The sequence below is a fragment of the Vitis riparia genome, chromosome 12, assembly GCF_004353265.1.
Source record: "Vitis riparia cultivar Riparia Gloire de Montpellier isolate 1030 chromosome 12, EGFV_Vit.rip_1.0, whole genome shotgun sequence".
In the NCBI taxonomy this organism is placed as follows: domain Eukaryota; kingdom Viridiplantae; phylum Streptophyta; class Magnoliopsida; order Vitales; family Vitaceae; genus Vitis; species Vitis riparia.
Window position 1 is genome coordinate 16,069,571 of NC_048442.1, and position 24,323 is coordinate 16,093,893.

The 24,323-nt window shown below is 38.8% G+C and overlaps 2 protein-coding genes across 6 annotated transcripts; both read right to left on the reverse strand.

The window, feature by feature from the left end:
* Nucleotides 1-11,386: 11,386 nt before the first annotated feature.
* LOC117927264 (xyloglucan endotransglucosylase/hydrolase protein 9) lies at nt 11,387-13,474 on the reverse strand. 2 transcript variants are annotated; one of them, XM_034846716.1, is made up of 4 exons: nt 13,222-13,474; nt 12,956-13,056; nt 12,250-12,443; nt 11,387-11,977 (listed from the first exon to the last, which is right to left on the reverse strand). In XM_034846716.1, exons 1-4 carry the CDS (start codon nt 13,394-13,396, stop codon nt 11,557-11,559), a joined length of 891 nt encoding a protein of 296 aa, XP_034702607.1. In that variant the 5' UTR covers nt 13,397-13,474; the 3' UTR covers nt 11,387-11,556. The 2 variants fall into 2 exon arrangements, with proteins under 2 accessions (XP_034702607.1, XP_034702608.1); XM_034846717.1 differs by having other exon boundaries at nt 12,956-13,104; nt 13,222-13,313.
* A 2,619-nt stretch (nt 13,475-16,093) lies between these two features.
* Nucleotides 16,094-24,323, reverse strand: LOC117927382 (geranylgeranyl transferase type-2 subunit beta 1-like). Of its 4 annotated transcripts, none has more exons than XM_034846888.1 (10): nt 24,236-24,323; nt 23,628-23,758; nt 23,392-23,542; nt 23,173-23,289; nt 22,734-22,800; nt 22,483-22,631; nt 17,631-17,764; nt 17,426-17,524; nt 16,928-17,003; nt 16,094-16,479 (listed from the first exon to the last, which is right to left on the reverse strand). In XM_034846888.1, exons 2-10 carry the CDS (start codon nt 23,691-23,693, stop codon nt 16,385-16,387), a joined length of 954 nt encoding a protein of 317 aa, XP_034702779.1. In that variant the 5' UTR covers nt 23,694-23,758; nt 24,236-24,323; the 3' UTR covers nt 16,094-16,384. The 4 variants fall into 4 exon arrangements, with proteins under 4 accessions (XP_034702779.1, XP_034702780.1, XP_034702781.1 ...); XM_034846889.1 differs by having other exon boundaries at nt 24,232-24,320; XM_034846890.1 differs by lacking the exon at nt 17,426-17,524.

A 24,323-nucleotide genomic window follows, 5' to 3' on the forward strand; every position in this document is an offset into this window, starting at 1 on the left:
GCGTTGGTTGTAGAGTGGGCCATGGGTGAATTAAAGAAGGGCGGTACCGTTCGGGAAAGTAGGGGAGGTCTTTTCTGGTCAGCACAGGCCGGGTGAGAGAGTATGAGCTAGACACCTGTTTGGTTTCCACCCGACTCTTTGGAGTCTTTCATTCTAAGCCCCCCTTGTTTTTTTGTATCCATGTACTTGTATATTTCATAATTTTTATATAAATTTAATTCAAAAATATAGAAAAGAAAATTACAATTTTGGGTTCCAGGGGCCATTGTTTTCAGAGGAGTGTTTGATGAAAACCTTGACATTAATGTCTTTTTAGTTAGTACTTTCAATGGAAAGAATGATTGGGAGATGGGGGAGGAGCAAAGGTCAATTGAAGGGTGGGCTGTGAAACTGTGGAATGTAGGGACCATGGAATATCATTCTCTGACTCTCGAACATAGCCAGAAGGGCATACCTGACCTTGATGGTAGTACAGAAGAGACACCCATGTGCCAAACGACGACGTTTTGGGATGGCTTTGCCTTGGTTTTGGACCCATTATTTGCCTTTACCTTGTGGTCTTCTTCTTCCTCCTCCGTGACACCCATTGTCCTCATCAAGAAAATTGACCCGTTCAGATGTTACAGCTGCAAAGTAGCAGGTGCATGGCTGTCCATTTATTCCCATTTGCTTTCCCCCTTTTTTTCAAGTCATTTTAGTCTTAAACTCACACCCCCGTACTCTTAAATCATTTTGTTCTTTTGTGATTGCATGTTGAAAATTTGATTTTAACATGAGTCCACTAGGAGTGCAGGACAGTTGCAAAATAAATGGGGGCAGTTCTTGACCCCTTCATGGCCTGCCTACTAATTTTGGTGGGTTGCTCACAAGATTCACAACTGCTCCTCTTAATGACGTCTGACTTAAAATAAGTCCATCACCCAACTTATTATTCATGGACAAACAAAATGTTAGTAATGTACCAATCATCTTATATATGTAGTAACATTTTAAAAAAATTTTAAATTAATAAAGGGAAAATTCTATGATATTTATTTTACATTATATTAAATTTAAATAAATTAATTAAAATATAAATTATTATTATTTTTATTTTTTCACCCGCGATTAAAGGCGGGTGGGGTGGTGAAATCTTGGAAATGGAAGCCAACCATGCAGCAAATAAAGTGACCCAAAGTCCAAGGCTACCTTTAGAGCATTTGTCCTTTTTTACTTGTTTTCAACGGCTTCTAGTCTTGAAGTTAAAATCCGCGGTTTCCATTAATGGCATTCTGAATTTTCTCTCTTGCTTTCTGTTTTTCCCATTTTCCAGGAAACGGGGCCTGATTGTTTTGCTATCAGCAATGAGTTTCTAATATGGCATATGTGGGTTTTGGGTTTCTCAGTTGAGGGAAACCCATCATACAAACTGAATTTATGTAAGGGTTCATATCTTAGACTAAATTGAATGAAACCATATTATACAAGCCCCTTAAGCTAATGATGCTGCAACCGCCAATTTTGACTTCCCAAAGCTGTATAATAATGTATTTGTTGTGTCTGTTGTGTGGAAGTAAGGTATAGTTTAGTGACAAGTGTGTATGGGGCTTGGAATCTAGTGAGAATCCTTTGGATAGGAGTATGGAAGGTCGGTCATGAGCATGATCTAGCCATCCACATTTGTCTGTGTATGAGGGGTCAAGACTAGTTTTTGGATTCACCCATATATTACATTTGAAATTCAGCTTAGAAGTTGGATCAACCCACCTGAGCACCTAAGCTTGTAGAATAGTTAAATTGAAAAAATATAGTTATATGACATGGAAACACTTGGTTTGGAACTTGGAAGGCTTGTTAGATGGAGGAGTGCAATCAAGAGGTGGAAGGCGTGATGGCCCTCTACTTGTGTGGAGCAATGCTGTCCACAAGTGGTAGATTTGCGGACTGTTATGATCATAGAAGATTGGAGTCGCCATCATTCCAATGGATTATGCAAGTGGATAACCCTACTGCCTTAAATATTTGGTGAAACAAAATTTAGAATTGGGTTCAATTGTTTGTCAATGAGATCAAACTAGTTATCCTTTAATATTACATAATTTGAAGCTTAACCATAAGATGTATGTACTGAGACTTGACCCAGTTCATAAAACGCATTAGGGCTTGACTTATCTTGACGGCTATAACGGGGCCTAATTATCCTAAAGAGTAGCATTGTTACATACCTAACAATGTGCCCCCCAACATACTGTTCTTACACCTATGACAAGTCTCTAATACTATTTATTATCATACGATGGTGGGCTTAGCCATTTCATTTGAAAACCAATTGATTGTGAGTGAGGTCAAACTATTTCTTTTCATGTGGTTTGATGTAACGCTCATTTATACTCATTTCGAAGCAAAATCATCCTATGGTACACACCAGGGTTTGATTCATCCCACACAACACACCCAAAATCTTGATTCATCTATGTCGAGGCTTATAAATTATAACAGGATGTAATCATCATCCTAGATCTTTTTACACACTCATACTAGTGATTTTCCAACCCTCGTTTTCCTAGGCAGTAACATTGTTGCATGCCTAACAGAATTCAGGATAGCAGGAGTAGAAAGCTCAGAAGTACATTTGTCAAAACCTCTATGGTGGTAATACATTGAAATTGGACGATCCTTTTTCCATTGAAAACCCCTGGTTTTATTTTCATTTAAAAACCACATCAGACGGAGACAAAATCATGCATATGGGGTCTGCAGTCTTCTGTTGAGAGAAGCCTATCACAGTATTTAAAAGGGATCCCCACATTGCCCACATTCCTATGTACAAGACATAGCCCACAATCTAGCATAGTTATGATGCCAGTGACCTGAATCACATATATTTGTCTTCGATTCGTACATACAAAATCGATTATGTGCAAGGAAAAGAACTTGGATCTTGCCTGGCTGTGGTTGGAGCATCAAACAAATGATTCTTTAAATGGGAGGATATGCTAGTCTTGATTAAATGAAACCATCATATTTTGGGAGTGCCCATTACTAATGACACTGCAAACCACACATTTGACTTCCCAAAGCCACAAAATAATGCTAGAGCAGAGTCTGTTCAGTGGAAATGGATTAGCTTAAGCACTGCTCAGTTAAAGTGTTCGAAAGAAACCTCATCTCACAACTTGAAAGGGCTAGTCTACAATGCAGCATTTACTTGCTGATATAACTCCTGATTAATATATCAAGATTGTTCTATGTATTGATCATTCTGTGTCTGGTGCTCCACATGCTAATTGTTGGCAGAACTCATCATTCTGGATAAGTGTTGGTGCTTGACAATTTCCTTGTTAGTTATAGCAGTGCTATCAGAAGGTGCAGGATATGATGGCCCCCTTATGCTGTTGCTGCTAGTAGTCACTGCCACTGGGTCATTCGGGCTCAATACATGACCTTATGGAGCAATGTTGTCCACAACTAGCAGATTTGCAGTCTATTCTAATTAGAGTATCTGGGTCCCTATCATCTCAATGGATTAGACTTCCAAAACTTGTGCAAGTGGGTGATCCTCCTATCAAAAACTTGGTGAAAGGGAAAATAGAAGAGGACTGAATTCATGTCGGTTAGCCCAGGATATAGTTGGGGTAATCAAGCACGCCTGCATCACTTTTTGGGCTATGTTTTTTCTAGACAGGGAGTTGAGAGCTCAGAAGTATATCAAATAGAAGTTCTTTTGGGCTGAGTCAAATTCCATGAATATTGGCATAGAGATGACTTTCACCCTGAAAACAGAAGCTGAGATTAAGGATTAGCAGCCTCATCATTCGTATTTGATTCCAATATCTAAATGATAAACATCAAAGTATAATACAGATAAAGACATCATAGCATAAGGGGTCTGCATTAATTCTTCTGTTGAGAGAAGACTCTCACAGTATTTAGACAGGACCCCCACATGCTTTGAATCTAAATGTACGAGACACAGCCCACAATCTAGCATAGATATGATGTGATCGATTTGATTAAGTAGATTTGTCTTCGGTTTGTGCATATGAATGAAGGAAAAGACCTTGTATCTAGCGTGACTGTGCTTGAAGCATCAAAAAACGAATCTTAAAACAGTTGGATTTATCAGTCTTTAATCAAATCGAACTAATATATTTTAGAAATCCCTTGTACTAATAATGCTGCAGATGCCAATTGAACTTCTCATAGCTTTTGAGTAACTTAATGACAAATGAGTATGGGCTTCCAAATCTAGTGATAATCCATTCCATAGCTGGAAATGTGGAAGAACATGGGCGTACGCATTTCAGTGTCAGATATTCAGTTGTGAATCAATGAAGGATAGAGGGATTAGGGGATTGAGACTAGTTTTGATTTGGTCTTAAGTCTCCCTGTCTGGGCAGCTTAAAAAGTGTGATAAATGGCCTAAGCTTATAGATGAACTACAAAGAAAATATAGTTAAATCTCAACTGGGATTTGTGAAGCTTGCTTACAAATGGTAAAGCAGTGGTCTGATGGCAAAAATAAGTGAATTTACGCGGCCTCACGAATGCTTCCCCCCTCTTGCAGTTCAACATGCAGTGTGGGCATGGATGTCAAGCATGTGCAGTGTATCTATTACTATCACTACCACCATTACCAAGTAGCTCGTTAGACGATACTACAACTTTTCCAATCAGCTTATTAGAGGGATGTCATCTGCTATTTAGGCAAGTTTTGAATGTAGCATATCTAATCATTTATGTTAAAAGCAAGACAAGGCATGGTCCCACAATCAAGTCCTGCAGTAGAGCATTTTGAAGGCAATGATGCCTAGAAAAACACTGGTAAGCTGCCAAAATACCCTTCCAATTATAAATCAACCAACCCCTTTTTCCTTTTCTTTGATGTCCTTACTTCTAAATCCCCAAACTTTCACATTGAGCATTGCCCAAGAGAAGTGTTTGAAAGAAAACCCTTCTAACAACTTGAAGGGCTATTCTATAATGCACCAGTGTCTTTGAGTTCTACTGACCAGTACTTGCTGATAACTGCTGATTAAAATGTAGAGATTGTTCTATATGTGGATCATTCTGATCAGCATGGTGCTCTACATGTTCATGGTTGGCAAAACTCCTAGAGGCATGTATTCTTGATCATTCTGGATAAGCAACGAGGCTTGAGAGTTTCATTGTTAATTATACTAATGCTATGAGAAGTGGCAGTGTATCATGGCCCCCCTTATATTATTGCTGCCAATGGTCACTGCCAGAGGGCCATTCTTGGGCCCAAAGCATGACCTTATGGAGCAATGTTGTCCACAACTAGTACATTCGCAGTCTATGTTATTGCAGTTCTTCACACTCATTCGGAGGTTTAACCATCCTATGATACACCATGGGGCTTGACCCATCTCAAATCTTGATTCATCTCCATGCTTATAACAGGAGTAATCATCCCTGACCCTTTACACACTCATATATATATATTAGGTCATTTTTCAATCCTCCTTCTCCTAGACAGTAACATTGCTGCACGCCCAACAGAATTCAGGATAGCAAAAGTATAAAGCTCATAAGTACATTAGTCAGTTGACCTTTTATGGTGGTGATATATTGAAATTGGACGATCCTTCCTCCATTCAAAACCCCTGACTGTTGTTTCATTTATAAACCACACCAGAGTCATAGTTATACACCAGACACAGACAAAGTCATGCATATGGGGTCTGCAGTCTTCGGTTGAGAGAAGTCTATCATGGTATTTAAAAAGGATCCCCACATTGCTTACATTCCCATGCACACGACATAGCCCACAACCTAGCATAGATATGATGCTAGTGGCTTGAATCACATTTATCTGTCTAATTGGTACATACAAAATCATTTACATGCAAGGAAAAGACCTTGGAACTTGCCTGGCTGTGGTTGGATTATCAAACAAATGATTCATTAAATGGGAGGATATATTAGTCTTGATTAAATGAAACCATCATATTTTGGGAATCCCCATTAGAAATGATGCTGCAAACCACAAACTTGAGCATCAAACAAATGATTCTTTAAATGGGAGTCTATATCAAATGAAACCATCATATTTTGGGAATTCCATTAGAAATGATGCTGCAAACCACAAACTTGACTTTCCAAAGCTATAAAATAATGCTAGTGACTCATCGTACTCGTTGAGTGTCATAGAATTGTGGAGTGGGAGTGGTGTCAAACAAACTCCCACACTAAGGTCAATGATCAGCATACCATGTAGATATTTTTTACTTTAGGCGCAAGGCCGGGCCTTCATGGCTTCAAAATATATCAATAAGGTTAAGAGGAGTTTATACATTATAAGTCAAAAACTTTTTCTCCTATCCATAAACAGTTTGTACCATGGAAATGGAGTAGCTCAAGCCCTTCCCAGGTTAAGTGTTCCAAAGAAACACCTTCTAGCAACTAGAAAGGGCTAGTGAATAATGCAGCACTGTCTTTGAGTTCTAGTGGATTTTACTTGTTGATAACTACAGATTAATATGTCGGGACTGTTCTATATATTGATCATTCTGTGCCTGGTGTTCCACATGCTAATGGTTGGCAGAACTCATCATTCTGGATAAGCAACGATGCTGGACAGTTTCCTTGTTAGTTGTAGTAATGCTATCAGAAGGTGCAGGATATGATGGCCCCCCTTATGCTGTTGCTGCTAGTAGTCACTACCACTGAGTCTGTGGTTCATTCTGGAGCTCAATACATGACCTTATGGAGCCATGTTGTCCACAACTAGCAGATTTGCAGTCTATTCTAACTAGACTATCTGGGTCCCTATCATCTCAATGGATTAGACTTCCAAAACTTGTGCGAATGGTTGATCCTCCTGTCCAAAAATTTGGTGAAAGGGAAAGTAGAAGGCTGATTCATGTCGGTTAGCCCAAGGTATAATTGGGGTAATTAAGCAAGCCTTCATCACTTTTGGGTCTGAGTTTTTTCAAGACACAGGAAGTTAAGAGCTTAGAAGTATATCAAATAGAAGTTCTTTTGGGCTGAGTCAAATTCCATGACGATTGGCATAGAGGTGACTATCACCCTGAAAACAGAAGCAAATATTAAGGATTAGCAGCCTCATCATTAGTATTTGATTTCCAATATCTAAATGATGAACATCAAAGTATAATACAGAGAAAGACAACATCGTAACATATGGGGTTATGGGGTCTGCATTAATTCTTCTGTCGAGAGAAGACTCTCATAGTATTTAAACAGGACCCCCACATGCTTAGAATCTAAATGTACAAGACAGAGCCCACAATCTAGCATAGATATGATATTATCGATTTTGATTACATAGATTTGTATTCGGTTTGTGCATATGAATGAAGGAAAAGACCTCGTATCTAGCATGAATGTGCTTCAAGCATCAAAAAACGAATCTTTAAACAGTTGGATATATCTGTCTTTAATCGAATCAAACAACTATATTTTAGAAATCCTTTGTACTAATAATTATGCAGATGCCAATTCAACTTCTCATAGCTTTTGAGCAACTTAATGACAAACAAGTATGGGCTTCCAAATCTAGTGATAATCCATTCCATAGCTGGAATGTGAAAGAAGATGGGCATACACATTTTTCAGTGTCAGATATTCAGTTGTGAATCAATGAGGGATAGAGGGATTAGGGGATTGAGACTAGTTTTGATTTGGTCTTAAGTCTTCCTGTCTAGGCAGCTTAAACAGTGTGATTAATAGCCTAAAGGCTTGTAGATGAATTACAAAGAAAATATAGTTAAATCCAAAGTGGGATTTGTGAAGCTTGCTTTCAAATGGTAAAGCAGTGGTCTGATGGCATAAAAGTAAGTGAATTTATGTGTGGCGGCCTCACGAATGCTTCCCCCCTCTTGCAGTTCAACATGCAGTGTGGGCATGGATAACAAGCATGTGCAGTGTATCTATTACTATCACTACCACCTTTACCAACTATCTCATTAGACGATACTAGAACTTCTCCAATCAGCTTATTAGATGTATATCAACTGCTACTTAGGCAAGTTTTGAATGTAGCATCACCAATCATTTAGGTTAAAAGCAAGGTAAGGCATGATCCCACAATAAAGTCCTGAAACAAAGCATTGTGAAGGCAATGATGAGTAGAAAAACATTTATAAGCAACCGTAAGACCCTTCCAATTTTCAATAACTCTTTTTCTTTTCATTTGGATGTCTTTCCTTCTAAATCCCCAAGCTTGAAAGAGCATGGTCCTTCACATGTTTATGATTGGCAGAACTCCTAGAGGAATGTATTCTCAATCATTCTGGATAAGTACTGAGGCTTGGCAGTTTCCTTATTAGTTATAATAATGCTATAAGAAGGTCTTGCGTATCGTAGCACCCCTTATGTTATTGCTGCTAGTGGTCACTGCCACAGGGTCATCCTGGGGCTCAATACATGATCTTATGGAGCAATGTTGTCCAAAACTAGTCGATTGGCAGTCTATTCTGATTACAATATATGGTCCCTATGATTCCAATGGATTATATTTCCAAAACTTGTGCAAGTGGGTGGTCCTGCTATCCAAAAATTTGGTGAAAAGGAAAGTAGAATACTGCTGAATTCATGTCGATTAGCCCAAAATATAAGTGGGGTAAGCAGGCATTCAAGCATTCATTGCTTATTTGGGCTCAGTTAGGGGGAGTTGAGAGCTTAGAAGTACATCAAACTAGAGGCCTTTCTGATTGTGTTGGTGTTGGCAGTAACTGCACTGAAATTTAATCTATGGAACACATGAACTGAGCCCAATTCTATGAAGATTAGCCTGTGATCCATGAAAATAGAACCCCAATTGCAGGACCAGTGGCTTCATCTTGAAGGCTTGGCTTCATTTATAAACCGCACCAGTATTATCAAATTGTTGCATTTCTATATGATGCAATATAAAATGTGTCCTTTTTGAAAACCATTGGGGTTTTAGGATTTTGGAAATGGATCTGTGAAAGTTTAGAATGCGAAAACATTAAATTATTGTTACCCCCATTCCTTGATGATTTTTCTATTGAAAGTGTGACTAAATCTCTTCTAAATGATTCCATGAATGGTCTCTGCCGCACCTTTTTTTGTTCCATATAGCTTTTTCAAACTTGCACCAGCCCATTTGTTTTTTCCACCATCACCATCATTGATCCTTTTCTGAATTTTCCATGCCTCCCCTGTTTTGTGCTAAATCTTCCATATACCGCATTGCAAAACTGAAAGGGTGGAAGCCTATAACCCATAGGTGGATGATGAGCTGTTTTGATATCTGTACTATTTTCCCCTTCCCCCTGATCTACCATGGCTTCCAGTTCTAGTGCACACTTCTGCTTTTATTACAGTATGTGTTCGATCCATCAGCATTGATGGCATCATAAGAAGAAGGTAGGGTGAGCCCAAAAGAAATCCATACCATTATCATCCAATGCTATTAATTGTACATGGATTGAGTTTCAGGATGAAAAACTTTCTCTAACATTAATAGACCTTGGGAGAGCTACCTTCATGCCATTGATGCGCTCAACAGCTGTGCTGATATGATGCACCAGAAATAAAGTCGTGTTTGGTGGCAACCCCACTCCAAAAAAAATTCATTCCATATCACTGTATATGTCATAAAATGAGTTTAAAGACATAGCAGCATATATAGTTTGAGACTATTTGCCATGTGGGTAAGGGGCTAAAAGCCAAGTTAAGACTTCACTTCAGAGGTCAACTTTTTATTAGCTTTTATTTATTCTTCGAGTGAAAGAGGGACCCAATGGAGCCTGTAAAAATTGACCTTTATCAACTTTTTTTTTTTCATCCATCATTAAAGATGGCCCAATGCATCCCTTTAACAAGATAACCATCATCTCTCACCCACCCACATAGACATTCACGCACTATCACCGACACGCAAGCACATATAAACTATGCTTTGAATCATTGAAATTTATGGGCACGGAAGGACAGGGCTGAAGGGAACTCAACCCAAAAGGAATTGACCCTGAACGTAAAATATCCATGACACTAAAGCCAAGGGTCCACCACGGCTGTTAGGTTATCTACTCTATTATGCAAGTCAATAATGCATTTTACTGTACATTATGCACTAGTTTCACATGTTTTCTACACAAAAATAGGGATATTTAGGAACCCCACCAGAAAACAAAAGAGAGAACTTTAAACCATAGCAGCCCAATTAAATAAACTTAGAATACTGCCCAAAAGGAGATATGAGAATGGGAAGTGTTTGATATTCTGGGGGGCCTTGGTTGGATGGTGAATGAGTGCTATACGAATTTTTAATTGAAAGGACCAAGTCAGTTTGTCCAGTGGTATTGAATTGTGATCATGTAAAAAATGTTCATATCACTTTCAAGTCATGTGTGGTGATGATGGTTCTTGGTGCTTCCATCTTTGTTTTATTAGTTGTAAGGTCGACTTCGTGTTCAAATCATGAAATGAGCTTTCACTTGAGTATTTACCATTTTACCTGATAGACAAAACTTTAGAGTGTTTCACAGTTGCTTAGGTAGGAGAAACCTAAGTCCGTGATAATGATAATGATAATATATGAGCAAGTCTAAAGTAATCAATAATTTTCCTAAACTTTTACACCCTTCATTCCACTCCTTGCATGGTTAGCAGCACTCATCCCATATTATTCTGATTTGTCTTTGATATTCTCTCATTTAATAATGTGTACTGAAATTCTCTTTGGCGGTCTGTTTTCTATACAAATTTGGCTAATTTTATATGAATGTAACCAAATCTGTGTGGGGGAAGAAAAAAACATGAAAGGGACTCTCCAACAACTGTATTACTAGTTTTGTTTCTCTCCATTAATTTTGAGTTCTATCCATCCTCTCTTGCTTCAAAAAGAAAAGATGGTCCACACACAGCCCCAATCACAACAATTGTAGCTGTGTGTGATACTTAAAACTAAAGTTTCCATCCATGAGGTAGGGCGGGGGGGTGGGTGCGGCTCTGGGAGCTAGTTAAGCAGGGGAGACAATGAAATTAAAGGCACAGTGTCGGCACAAAGGCCAAAGAATTGAGCATTCTCAAGGGAATGACACGAGAAAAGGTGAACCGAATTGAGCATTCTCAAGGGAATGACACGAGAAAAGATGAACCCCCCCCCCCCAGTTCACTGTGGCACCATGACCCCACAGCTCTATGTATCTATCTATCTAATCCATATACTCTCACAAATTATATGGCCTCCAAAACCTTATCAACAACCCTCAGAGGCAGTCCCCGTGAACAAATAGCCATGTCTAGAGGGATGGACCCCCCATGAAATTTGTCACTAGGTTCATTGGAGCAGAGGAAATGGAATGGATCATGTTCATCTATGTGTAGAGGGTTAATCTATGTGTCTGGGATGGACGCCATTAAAGTTTGCCAGTAGGTGAGGACACTGGTGTAGTAGGAATTCAATAATCATATTAATTTATCATAGATATATCATACATGATCTGCATATTCTGGCTACATGACCCAAATTCAAAATATGAAACAACATGGAGCTCATGTCTATGATTTTTACAGTGTACCCAAATCCCATTTCCATGTTCATGAACTGAAGAGATTTCACTAGTGGCGGTGGTGCTGGCATTCGACTGGAGTCGCAGGGAACCTAGCTGAATCGGTGCAGTAGTCATAAACCATGTGGTTGGCTCGAACCCACAGGAGCTGGTGGCTCTGGTGTAGGTTCAGCTCAGCCAATGTGGGCTCATCCCACCAGTACCTCTTCTCTCCACTGCTGCTACACCTCTTGGCATTATCATCTGCTGCCACTGCTATTGGGCACTCACAGGCATCAATCTCAAAACCTTTGTAGGATGCTATGAAGGGTGCATGGCTCCAATCAGTTTTGACCCTGCCTCCCTGTGTGGCCCAGTCATCTGCATTCCATATAGAGCTGTACACTCCCATGGGTTGGTCCTTTGGGAATGGTAACCCATGTTTCTCCATGTTGGTGTGCACACGTACTGGGGTCTCATCAACAAGAAATCTGAGCAAAAACACATAGAAATCATCAACATGTATGAAGTAAAATCTAAAAAAGCATTGGGATAAAAGATAAAAAAGGTTAACATGGCATGGTATCATGCTGATATGTGACAAAAAACCATTATAAAAAATGGAGAAACTTGCCAATATATCCGTGCGTAATGGAACAGTTATACATGCCAAAAGCACACCCTTTTTCTGGAGGTGTGAACCCATCCTTTTCAGACCCATTGAGAGAAAGAGAAAGAGAAAGGGAAAAGAGAAAGAGCTTACACAACTTGGCGCTGATTCCACAGGAATGTGTAGGAGTGGAAGTCCTTGGTGGGGTCGAACCAGAGGTTCAATCTTTGTTCTCTGTTGCCCACACCATTGACATAAATATTGGTCTGAACCAGGTAGGGCTCCCCAGTGGTGTTGCCCAGGAACTCGAAATCAAATTCATTGTGATTTGGTCCATCTGATGACATCTGCATCACATAAGATCTCCATCAAAAAATATAATTCAAGGCTTTGACATGGCCCACCCCCCATGGATGTTGGTTTGGGGGGGCAATAAAAATGAAGGAAAATTTTCAACTGGAAATCAGTTGATCATGGACTTAAGTGAAATGAAGACAGCAATAAATGCAAAGCCAATGGAATTCAAGCAAGTTCACGGGCTTGAAATGAAGACAGCAATAAATGCAAAGCCAATGGAATTCAAGCAAGTTCACGGGCTTGAAAGGGGTAGTTAGCTAATACTACTACTACTACACTACTGCTGACCATGTTCATGAATTCAAATGGTCTGCTGCTGTGAGATATAAATAAATTCATTGAACTGCTACAAAAATTACTGAATGGGGGACCCAGATAATACGGAGTAGAGTGGTGTGCAAGTAAGCTGTAAACATCACATCCAACACATGAAATTGGTAATAAAAATGAAGATGATAATAAAGCATGATGATGGAGGAGGCGACCAAGAGATTCTACTTACATAGAAAGCAGTGACAGTCCCAGCAGAGTCGCCCTCCACGAGCTTGATCTGAATACTGACCTTTCCAAACATGTACTTGCTTTTGGAGGAAAACCCAGCTCCTGAAATCATCGATCACCATTAATACACAAACTTCAATCACACAGATACTGAAACATTGTAAAAACAGCTGATTCATGAGAAGAAAATGGATCCCAGAAGACACATTGGTCATATATGAAAAAAAAAATGGATTAGAAGGGAGGATTTTGGTGAAGGTATGGTACCAGAATAGTTGTCAAGTTTTAGCTTGAGAAGCTCTCCTTCGTAGAGGAAATGGTCAAAAGCCCAACCGGGCTGGAAAAGCTCTGTGAACTTTGAGGAAGAAGCAGACCCCACAAACACAACAACAGAGAAGGCCAGGAACCCAAACAACAATGGAAGAACACTGGGCACAGCCATGGTTGATGATGAGAAGGAGAGAGAGAGACGGAGAGACAGAGGTAGAGAGACTGAAGCTTCTACTCTGCAAAATGCTTTGTAGATAGAAGCCAACTATGTCCTTTTTATAGCCATCCCAACTTGGCTTCCACCACAAGCCCATTTCTTGGTGGGCCCACTCCCTCAGCCACCTCACTTTAAAGAATTGCCACGTCACTGCCACCTAGGATCTTCCAACCCCACTTCTACCCAAATTTTTTGTCTACTTATCTCTGTATAAAAATCAAAATAGGGCCTGTCATCATTCATCCATTTCATTATTACTTCTGCCTTTTTTTTTCCTTCATAAATTTTGAATTTATACCCACAAATCCCCTAATATTTTTAAGCAGTGCTTGGTGCTTAATCAGAGAGTTCAAGGGTTTTTTTTATTAAAAAAAGAAAAGAAAAGAGGTAGACTGAACCTATATATCTGAAGGTGGCGTGGTCTGTAGGCCATGCCACTAGGACTAGTGACACGTAGGACTCTGATATCGAGCTGAGGGGGTGAAAGGTAAAAAAATGTAGCCGTTAACAGGGCAGGCTTAGCTGGCGCAAAGCTGTGTGTGTATGAGGAGGGGCACTGAGTACGACATGTCTCTGTTATAAAAGGCGGAGGACAGATTCCAGCCAATTAAAATTAGACACGTGGAGTACTACAGCTGGTCACTAGTCAGTCCAGTTGTCACTGGCAGTAGGTGTTAAAAAGCCCCCTCTTTTCCTCCTCCCAGCGCCCTATAAAAATCAACCTACCCCACACTTCCTCCCTCCAACCATTGCGAGTCTGCTTAAATCTCCACTACTCGCTCTCTTCTTCTGCCACCTTTCTAATTTATAAGATATTTTGGTATTATTTATTTTTAAAAACTAACAAATTTATTAAAATAATTTCATGACACATAGGACTTTTCTTTTTCGGCTTTTTCTATAATTATTAAAATTAAGTGATCAAGAATTATTTTCTAACATTTTATGATTGTGAATTTATGATATTATTGAATAATATTTTTACATTTTTGTCACCGCAAAAAAATTCAATTATTAGAAGAATCTAGATATTACTTTCTTCAAAATAAACAAATGTATATTTGAGCATAAATCAGAAAATAATTATCATCTGAATTAAGAAAAACACATTTAATATGAAAAAATTCTGATATATGAAACAGTGACCGAAGAGAGGGAGAACACGCGCTGGTGCGGATGGGGTTACGGAGACGAAGCATCTTACTTTGGGTGATGTCAGTGCCAGCTGGACAGTACAATCGCACTATGCCACTCTTTTTTGAAATTCTTTTCTTTTTAAAGTTGGAAAATTTAATTTGAAAAATAAAAACAATGATATTTCCGGAACATAGGGAAATGTGCCACATTATTAGTGGGAAGCGAATTCCCTTTATTATTATTTTTATTATTTAAATAAATAAAATACATTATCAGACAAAAGTGGGAAGCTGAGATTCCGTACAGTCAGTTCCCATGATATTTTGGATGAATTTACGGAACTACCCATGATTTTCAGGGAAAGAGCGGGGCATTTAGGTGAAAAAGTGGGAGGTGGTGGTGGTCATAGAGGACTTTGACAGCCCGGTCGGGAGGGACCACGTGGCAGGGGAGCTGAGCAATTGGGATTTTGAATTTCTCAACGACTAGTTTAATTGAGAAGCTTTGATTGCCATCTCTGACAGCTGGGTGATTGACATTACACCACCATTTCATGGGTATCAATCAGTTTCATTACTGCTCTCAATGGCAATGATGTTCTTTTGGGATCATCCACCCCTCCATGAAAGATATTTTTTGTAATAATTAATTTATTGTAATATTATAAAATATTTATGCATTGTAACTTCAACCTACCCATCATTTATGTTTCATTTTGTTTGAATATTATTATTATTGTTGTTGATTTTTAAAATATAAATTCTTTTAATGTTTTAATTTTCATAAATATTAGACATGTATAATAATTGATTTTCATTTTTTTAAACAAAATCAGAACATTTCTTCAAATTACATAAGAAAAAGAATTTTTTTTAAATTGATTTTTTGATGAAATTATTTCAGAGCTTTTAATAATTAAAAAAATGAAAATACAACCAAACACGCTCTTAATTTTTCATACATTCTTCAATAAAAATTATTTTTATCGCATGAATTTCGAAGGGTGAAAAAAGAGAGGTGTCAGGGAGACAGGTGGGTGGAGTGCACGCATGTTGACGTGGACGTGTCGTATCGGACACGACGCCTTTAATCTTGTCACAGTATAGTTGTTTCTCACCGCTCAGTGCTCAGTTCCCCGCACCCACTATCGTCTACAGACGCGTCTACGATAGCGCCATGCACTCGCTCACGTCACCCGGGTGGGACCATGCCGTGACGTGGATTTTCGGCACGCGAAATGTGTGTGGGTATAATATGGAGTGGGAGTAGTTGAGTGTGACGGCTGTGACCGTGCGAGGAATTGTGTCGGACCCTCACCCGTCACGTGAATCTTCTAAAATAGCCTTCCCCATTCCTTAAAGAAATAGCGACAGGACTCCAAAATGCATTCATTATTTTTAATTATAATATTTATTACTTTATTTAAAATATGAAAAATAATAAATAAATAAATAAATAACCTTAATCTTGTCAATGTTTAATTATATTAAATTACCAAATTTGTAAACTATTGTCTGATTATTAAAAAGCATGTAAATAAACAAAGCATACTTGTACAAAATCAGAAGTTACAAAAGATTCAAAACATCTCTCCTAAGAAGGATGATTTCAAACAAGTGTAGGACCAAATGTAGAAGCTTGCTATCTCCATTAAAGAGGTAAAAAGATACTGAGGACCACCAATAGTAAGGAACATACCGATATGGATGAATAAATTCATTATCTGAAGAACCCAAATGAGGAAGCTTGTTTATTTATGTAGTGGAAATATGAATGATTTACCTGCCTAAAATATGAACGGATCTATCATCTGCTGAAGAAAATCCTATTCACTACATGGACGGGCAAAGCGTAAGCTGGATCTACAGCTTTCACTCCTGGATATTCAAGAAGTGAGAGTCCTGCATTAACAGGGAAGAAGGTGGTAAATGATCGTATTGATGGCAATATATCAAACAAATATAACTTGATTGAAGATAAATAGGTCAGTTTTTCTCAGTTCTGTAAGTTGGATTTTATAACCATGGTGAACAAGATCTTGAGACAGGACCAGCCCACCAGCACTGTCAACCGTCCATATAGGTACTGGGGCAGGGGCTTTGGACCATAAACTAAACTATGGAAACAGAAAAGCTGAAGACTAAACCCCACCAGCCGAGGGAAAAAACTACAGGTTAGCTGAAAAATTTTCAACTGATCTGGATATATATATATATATGTAAGGAGTGACATATTCAATAGATGAATAGAACTATAAAGTTAATTCCTGTCCCACACTGCCACGAGCATTTATTTATATGAATAGTTAGCACAAGCCAAAGATGAAATGCATATGAGTTTGCTAGTTACCTGCGACTCCAAAGTATGTATGGAAGACATCCACGGCATCATCAGGTCTATCAGAAATTCCTCCATTTTCCCTATCCTGCAATTTTTCAACCAATAACTGAGGATCATATTTACCTTGTAAATGAAAAAGCAGCAGAGAGGTAAGGTGCAAAATTCTAGGTTTTTCTATGAAATTAAACTGAAACTAAGCTGGTGTTTGTTTTTTTGGCTTTTTGCTGAAAGCAATTTAGTTTTAGAATTTAAATTGTTTGTTTTTCTACTTTTTCATTACTTATTATAAACTTTTTACTAAATAGAAAAAGTCAAAATATGTAACTTTTTCTAAATAGAAAAAATAACATATTGGTTTTTTTTTTTTACTTTTTAATACTTAATAGAAATAAAATACTACAAAAACAAACAACCTAATATTTAATACTATTAAGCATTAAGGTTCTATTTAGAATTAAGTAAAAAAACAAACACCACCAGTAACAGTTCATTTAGTTTAGAACTGACCTGACACTCTATTATAAATTTAATGAGCTTATCCTTGTCAATCCAATGAGCTCTGTCAATCATGATCAAGCTTGAAAGCACCCACCATGAGTAACAGACCTGAAGAGATACAATTGAAACTACGGTGTGAAGACCAAGAACTATTGCATGGGAAAGTATGGTCTCCTGAAAGAGAAAAAAGGAAAGAAAGGCAAAGGGATTGTACATCAGGAAGCTTCTCTGGCCGACCATTTAGTCCTCCAGATTTGACTTGCCGTTCACATAACCACCACCCAAGGAGGTCCTTGTCAACATGATGTAGAGAACCCGTCAAAGCAAGAGCACCCACACAACAGAATACTGCAGTCATAGTAGCAGAATCATACTTCAGTGAACTTAGATTCTAATCTATACAAGCAATTGAGATGGGCAATGATCAAGCCAAGCCTATTAATTTGCTTTAAGAACCTAACATTACAAATATGTGGATGCTTTTGAGAACATTGAGAGCGTTTCTCTTGCAACTTCAACAAATCGGCATAATGTAGTAACACAATCAAAACTCTAAATTACAATTGTTTCTAGGACCACATTTGTCCATGGTCCAAGTTCTCTTTATTAACACCTGAAACAAATTCCATGGATAACACGAGAAATCAATAGAAAATTTGCTAATTTTGATGAGGCCGAAACATAAGCAAATGAAGTTGTAATCTTTGCTCATTTAATCAGCAAATACTTTATTTATAGATTTATTTTTCTAGTAAACAACAAGTAATGGCTGTGCCCTAGGCCTGGCTTGCAGAGCATGAAAAAGTGTACAATGCTTTTGGTGAAAAGAAGAAGAGGTTGCGGATCTTTAAAGAGTCTAACGTTCATTGATCAACACAACATTAAGACAGACCTATTAGAAGAGGTTGGGTTGAACTAGTTTGCTGACTTGACCAATGATGGGTGCAGGGCTATGTATTTGGGGACGAGGGCTGCTGCAAAGCAGAGGTTCTACACGAATAAGAGTGACCATTACACTTTAAATGTCGACAATTCACAGCTAGAGCCTATTGATTGGAGAAAGGAAGGTGCTGTTGTTGATGTCAAAGACCAAGGAAATTGCAGGAGCCGTTCGGTATTCTCTATGATTGAGGCTGTGGAAGGAATAAACAAGATAGTGACTCATGATCTGATATCATTACCACAGCAGGAGTTCATGGACTGTGACATATCATAGAATGAAGGATGCAATAAGGGCCTTTTGGACTATGCCTTTGTGTTCTTTATCAACAATGGTGGCATTGGCACTGAAGTAGATTACCCCTACATAGCCTATGATGGCAGATGGGACCAGTATAGGAAAAATACCAGGTTGTTTCAATTGATAGTTATAAAGATGTTCCTGAAAATGATGAGTAATCATTGCAAAAGGCAGTGGCAAAGCAACCAGTAATCATTACCACTTGAACAGGCGGCAGGGGTTTCTAATCCTACCAATTGGCTATATTTTCAGACAACAGTGGACCATGGTTTTGCTGTTGTTTGATATGGCCCAGAAAATAGCGTGGATCACTGGATTGTAAGGAACCCCTGCGTGGGGAGAGGAAGGATACGTGATATATCAGGATGGAGCATAATCTTGCTACCACAGACACAGAAAGGTAGAATCACTATGGAGGCCTCATGCCCTAAAAAAAGGCCAAAATCCCCACAACCCTGGCCCATCTCCCCCCTCTCCAATATAGCCCCCAACTGTCTGCAGAAATTACAACTCATGTCCTGAAGCAGCACCTCCTCTTTGAGTATGCTTTCAAAGGGGACACTGCTTACTTGAGGCTGCCACCTGCTGTAAAGATTATGATAGGTGCAGGCCCCACAAATATCCCATCTGTAACACTCAGGCAGGGACAAATTAATATAGCAGCTTGATAATCCCCATGGGTTTATTGTCCTGCATTCCCTAATCTCCACCATGAAGATTAAAAATTGATGGGTAGTCTGTCGATGTTTATTCAGATGGTGGTTTATGCATATAGTGCTTTAGAAGTGTTGCATATGAACGATAGATTGATTACAGTCAGTATCCAAAAAAGAAAAAGTAATAATAGAATTAAAAAGGCACAAAAGTGGAGCCCAACCTGTACACACAGAGTAGGAACTATGCAAGATACCCCAAAAGGAAACAAATTAAGAAATACTAAAACAAAATTAAAATCCCAAACCAAAACATGCCTCAACAAAGGCACGACATCCAAGATCCTACCGAAAAGTAATCCATCAAAAAAAAAAAAAAAAGATCCTACTGAAAAGTCTGTTTGGTGCAATTCTGTTTTACATGATTCAAATCATCTGCAATCAATCAATCATGGAATGGAGGCCTTAAGCTGCCTCATTAACAGAGCAGTTAGGGGGGGCTTCCTGTCCGGCTGCAGGTTAAGGGGTAGGAGTGGCAGTGGGATTCAAGTGTCTCACCTGTTCGCGGATGATATGTTGGTTTTTTGTGAGGATTCCCAAGATCAAATGGCTATTCTAAGCTGGCTTTTAACGTGGTTTGAAGCCATCTCTGGTCTGAGCATCAATTTGAACAAGAGTGAAATTCTGTCGGTGGGAAGAGTTGAGAATGATGAGGTTTTGGCTTCTGAATTGGGATGCAAAGTGGGTTCTCTCCCCTCCACTTATTTGGGGCTGCCTCTAGGTGCTCCTCATAAATCGGTGGCTATGTGGGATGGTGTGGAAGAAAGGATGAGGAAGAGACTCGCTTTGTGGAAGAGGCAGTTCATTTCCAAGGGGGGGAGAATCACTCTCATTCGGAGCACTTTGGCTAGCATGCCGATCTATCTTATGTCCTTGATGCGTATACCAAGAGTTGTTAGATTGAGGCTTGAGAAAATCCAAAGGGATTTCCTTTGGGGTGGGGGTGCGTTGGAGAAGAAGCCTCATCTTGTAAAGTGGGATGTGGTTCGTTCTCATAAAATGATAGGTGGTTTGGGGATTAGAAATTTTTCTATCCTCAATAGGGCCCTGTTGTGTAAATGGAGTTGGCGCTTTGCGGCTGAAAGAGTCTTTTTGGAAGCTTATTATCAGTAGGAAGTACGGGGAAGAAGGAGGAGGGTGGATCTCTCGTGAGGTTAGGGAGGGCTATGGGGTGGGATTTTGGAAGGAAATTAGAAAGGAAGGCGTTTTGATGTTTAAAAACGTTTCTTTCACTGTAGGGGATGGTAGAAGGGTGAAATTTTGGAAGGACATTTGGTGTGGAAACATTCCCCTTTGTGAGGCTTTTCCTTCTTTGTTTGCCTTTGCGGTCTCTCAAGATGCGTGGGTAGCAGATTGTTGGGACTCTATGGGGGATGCAAGGGGATGGTATCCTTGTTTCTCTAGACCCTTTAATGATTGGGAGATGGAGGCGGTGGTGAGTCTCCTTTCGTTCCTTCAAGGAAAGAGGCTTTTTGTTGGGATGGAGGATAGAGTGTGGTGGAATGCTTCTAAGAATGAGATTTTCTCTGTAAAATCCTTTTACAATACTCTTGATTCTAGTGGTGCAGTCCCGTTTCCTTGGAGAATCATTTGGAGCCCTTGTGTGCCTACAAAGGTGGGTTTTTTTGCTTGGAAAGCTTCTTGGGGGAAGGTTCTAACCCAAGATCAACTCAAAAGGAGGGGTTGGATTTTAGCAAACAGGTGCTTCTTGTGTTGTGATGAAGAGGAGACAATAAACCACATCCTTATTCATTGCCCCAAGGCGAGGGTGTTGTGGAATCTTGTGTTTTCGTTGTTTGGTGTTAATTGAGTCCTTCCGCTTACGATTAGAGACACTCTCCTTGGTTGGTCTGCTTCCTTTGTGGACAAGAAGTGAGGAAAGACCTGGCAGCCAGCTCCTCTATGTTTATTTTGGACGGTTTGGAAAGAAAGAAATAGGATAGTTTTTTATAATGAGGCTTTGTCATTCCAAAGATTGAAAAACTCCTTCGTTTGTAATCTTTTCTCTTGGTCTAAGTCTTGTTTAGATGGAGAACCCCGTTCCTTAATTAATTTTGTTGATTGGTTGGGTTCTAATTGAGGGTTGATGAGTGTTTGCTTTTTTGTGTTTTTGTTGAGGGGTTTCTCGTGTATACTCCCTGTATGCTTCGGGTTGCCTTCTTGCTCCCTTCTTTTAATAAATTTTCTGTGTTTTATCTATAAAAAAAAATCATGTATATGCCAACTAAACAACTCCTTGCAGACTATTTGGGTTCATACTGGGTTTTCATGGCTGCTTGGGTTCTTCTTCCACTAGGAGAGTTAACAAGTTTAGCTGGTTAGATTGTGTGGCAGGTAGTTTGAATAGCTCTTGCAGATAATGTGCTGTGGTGATGTTAGAATGCGGCTATTATTTACTGCAGGTTGATAGGGGAAGTTACCAAATTCTATGTAAAAAGTAGAGATGGGAACATCAGTATCTTTTGGAAGAGTGAAGAGAGCAAATGAATTTAAACAACAATCAGCATTTCAGAACTTATTTCAGAATGGGGGAGAACTCTTAGGACCTTAGATGATAGCTTGGTGCCGAGACAGAATAATTCAAAGGTAGAAAATTAGCAAGGAAGCCTTTTTTTGTGTGTTAAGTGGAGGAAAATAGTATTAATTCCGTTAAAAACATAAAAGAGAGTTTGGAGTGCATTGATCAGTACAAGGGTTTGGTCACTGGGATGTTGATCCTATAAGAAGAAATGTATTTTGATTTAGAATCTGATAGCCACACAAATATGTAATCTTGTAGGGTCATTTTGAGAGTTGAGAAATGGAAGAATGTTTAAGGGAAACAAAACCTAGTTAAGCATCATAAAGGACTTATAGTAGGATGTTTCATTAACTATGAAGGTTTATACTACCTAAATGAAATGATGAAAATAATAAATTGGCAATCAATTTGGCCTGTTAGCTAGAGTTTACCAATAGCATACATGAAAGGATTTTCTCTACACTTAAAGGATAACAAACAAAGCAAAATCATGCTGGAGCAAAACAAAAACAAAAAAAAAGCTTCACTTGTTAAATACTAACAAATAACTAAAGACTCATAAAAGAACTCTGGTATAAAATGTATAACATACTCTGCCCTGCATGGGATTCTGCACCAGGTGTACATCCAAACCCACCATCCAGATTTTTGCAACTCACGATGTAGTTCACAGCCTTCTCCACATTGATTTTGTCCAGACATTGCAATAGAGAGAGACAACATATAGCAATATAAGAGAACCTACAAAAAAATTCTATAGTCAGAGACTTCCAGAACATATGGAAACTTACTTCAAAGGAATCATGAACCCAGAATAATGAAGGATCTTGTGGAAAAGAATACCGTGTATCAATTTCACCCCACATGTCACCTGAAAAGGACCCATCTACATTCTGCAGCCCAGCAATATCTGACTCAAGGATCAAGAAAAACTAAAAATGACTGAAGCTACCCTGTTTTACTGCAATTTAAATTTCCCCTTTTGCCAACATATAAATTTGTCAGACCAGCTTGCTAATGTTCAGTTTATGACCAATCTTCAAAGCTATTTAAGCATTAACTCCATGCAAAAAAGAAACAAATATAAGAATAAGATCCCCAAATTGACATGCCAGTAGTTTTATCAACTAAGTCAGGTAGTTGAAAACTGAAGCAAGATGATGTAGCTACACAAGTTTTTGTTAGTAAGAATATCCAACAATGTAAAAAGGACAACAATATTGCATAGCATGATATTTGGTGAACAACTTCAAAACACACCAATCTATAACCCGAGGGATACAATTTGTGATCTTATCAATATCAAGAACATTTAGCTTGCCAAAAAGAGCCAAAACTTGCACTGCACTGAGGGTATGCACTATATGTGGATCATGTCCGATGTTACCCCCGAACCCACCTGCATAAACAAAGTGCATGGTCTCATCATGGCTTCCACTTTTACAACGAAATCTAATACATAAAAATACTTTGGGGAGACCATTTTAGCAGCTTAACAAACCAGATTCATGTTGACACTCCATGACCCATGAAACAACTTCATCTTGATCCACTATTTCCAGCTTTCCAAGAAGATCTAGAGTGGTCAATCCCCAGTATGCTCCATTCATTCTTAGATGCTCTGTTACCACTGATTCAAAATCACCCTTCCTCTGAGTAGAATAAAATCACCCAAAATTCAACAAAACATCGCAGAACCAACAAAGGGGAGGAAAATTCAGCTGTTAGAAAACACACCTTTTCAACTAATAAAATGTATTGAACATGTTTCTCAGCTTCCAGCTCTCCTATTTTTCCTCCCATTGTGAATTATTTTGCTCCGGGATTACAAGCTACATACAATTGAGGCTTGTTGTATCATCCGTAACCTATCAGAAAAAGAATAGGGAAGTACAAATGGATTCTGGTAAGAGACTTTTCCATTCATATAAATTTTTCTTGTCTAGAATTTTTACATTGACTTGTATGCTGGAGGTGAGAAATCAAAGACAAGAATACCTCCTCATTTCCATTTCAGTCTTTTCCAATGCCAATAATGGAATCAAGAAAGAAACGGTTCTGGGGTATTAACTTCTTTTAGGGTTTCCTCCCATTTATTAGCAACCAAACCCAAAACCTAAATTTTCTCAATAACCAAACCAACAGAAAACATAATTTTAGTTTCAAAAGGATCATTTTTTCTTCCTCTGATCCACTCTCAGAAACCAAAACAAGTCAAAACATGAAACTTAGAAATATATATTTCTTCCTCTCATTTCCTTCCACTCTCTTGGCAACCACCATCCAATCTCCAAACAAGGCATAAAGAGATCGAGCGGAAGAGGAAAAGAGTGAGACTTACTCACCTGCAATGAAACTACCGAACGATCGCCGCCGGCAATATACTAGATTCAGATCTCGGACGAAGGCGAAGACTCAGAAAGGGTAAGCTTC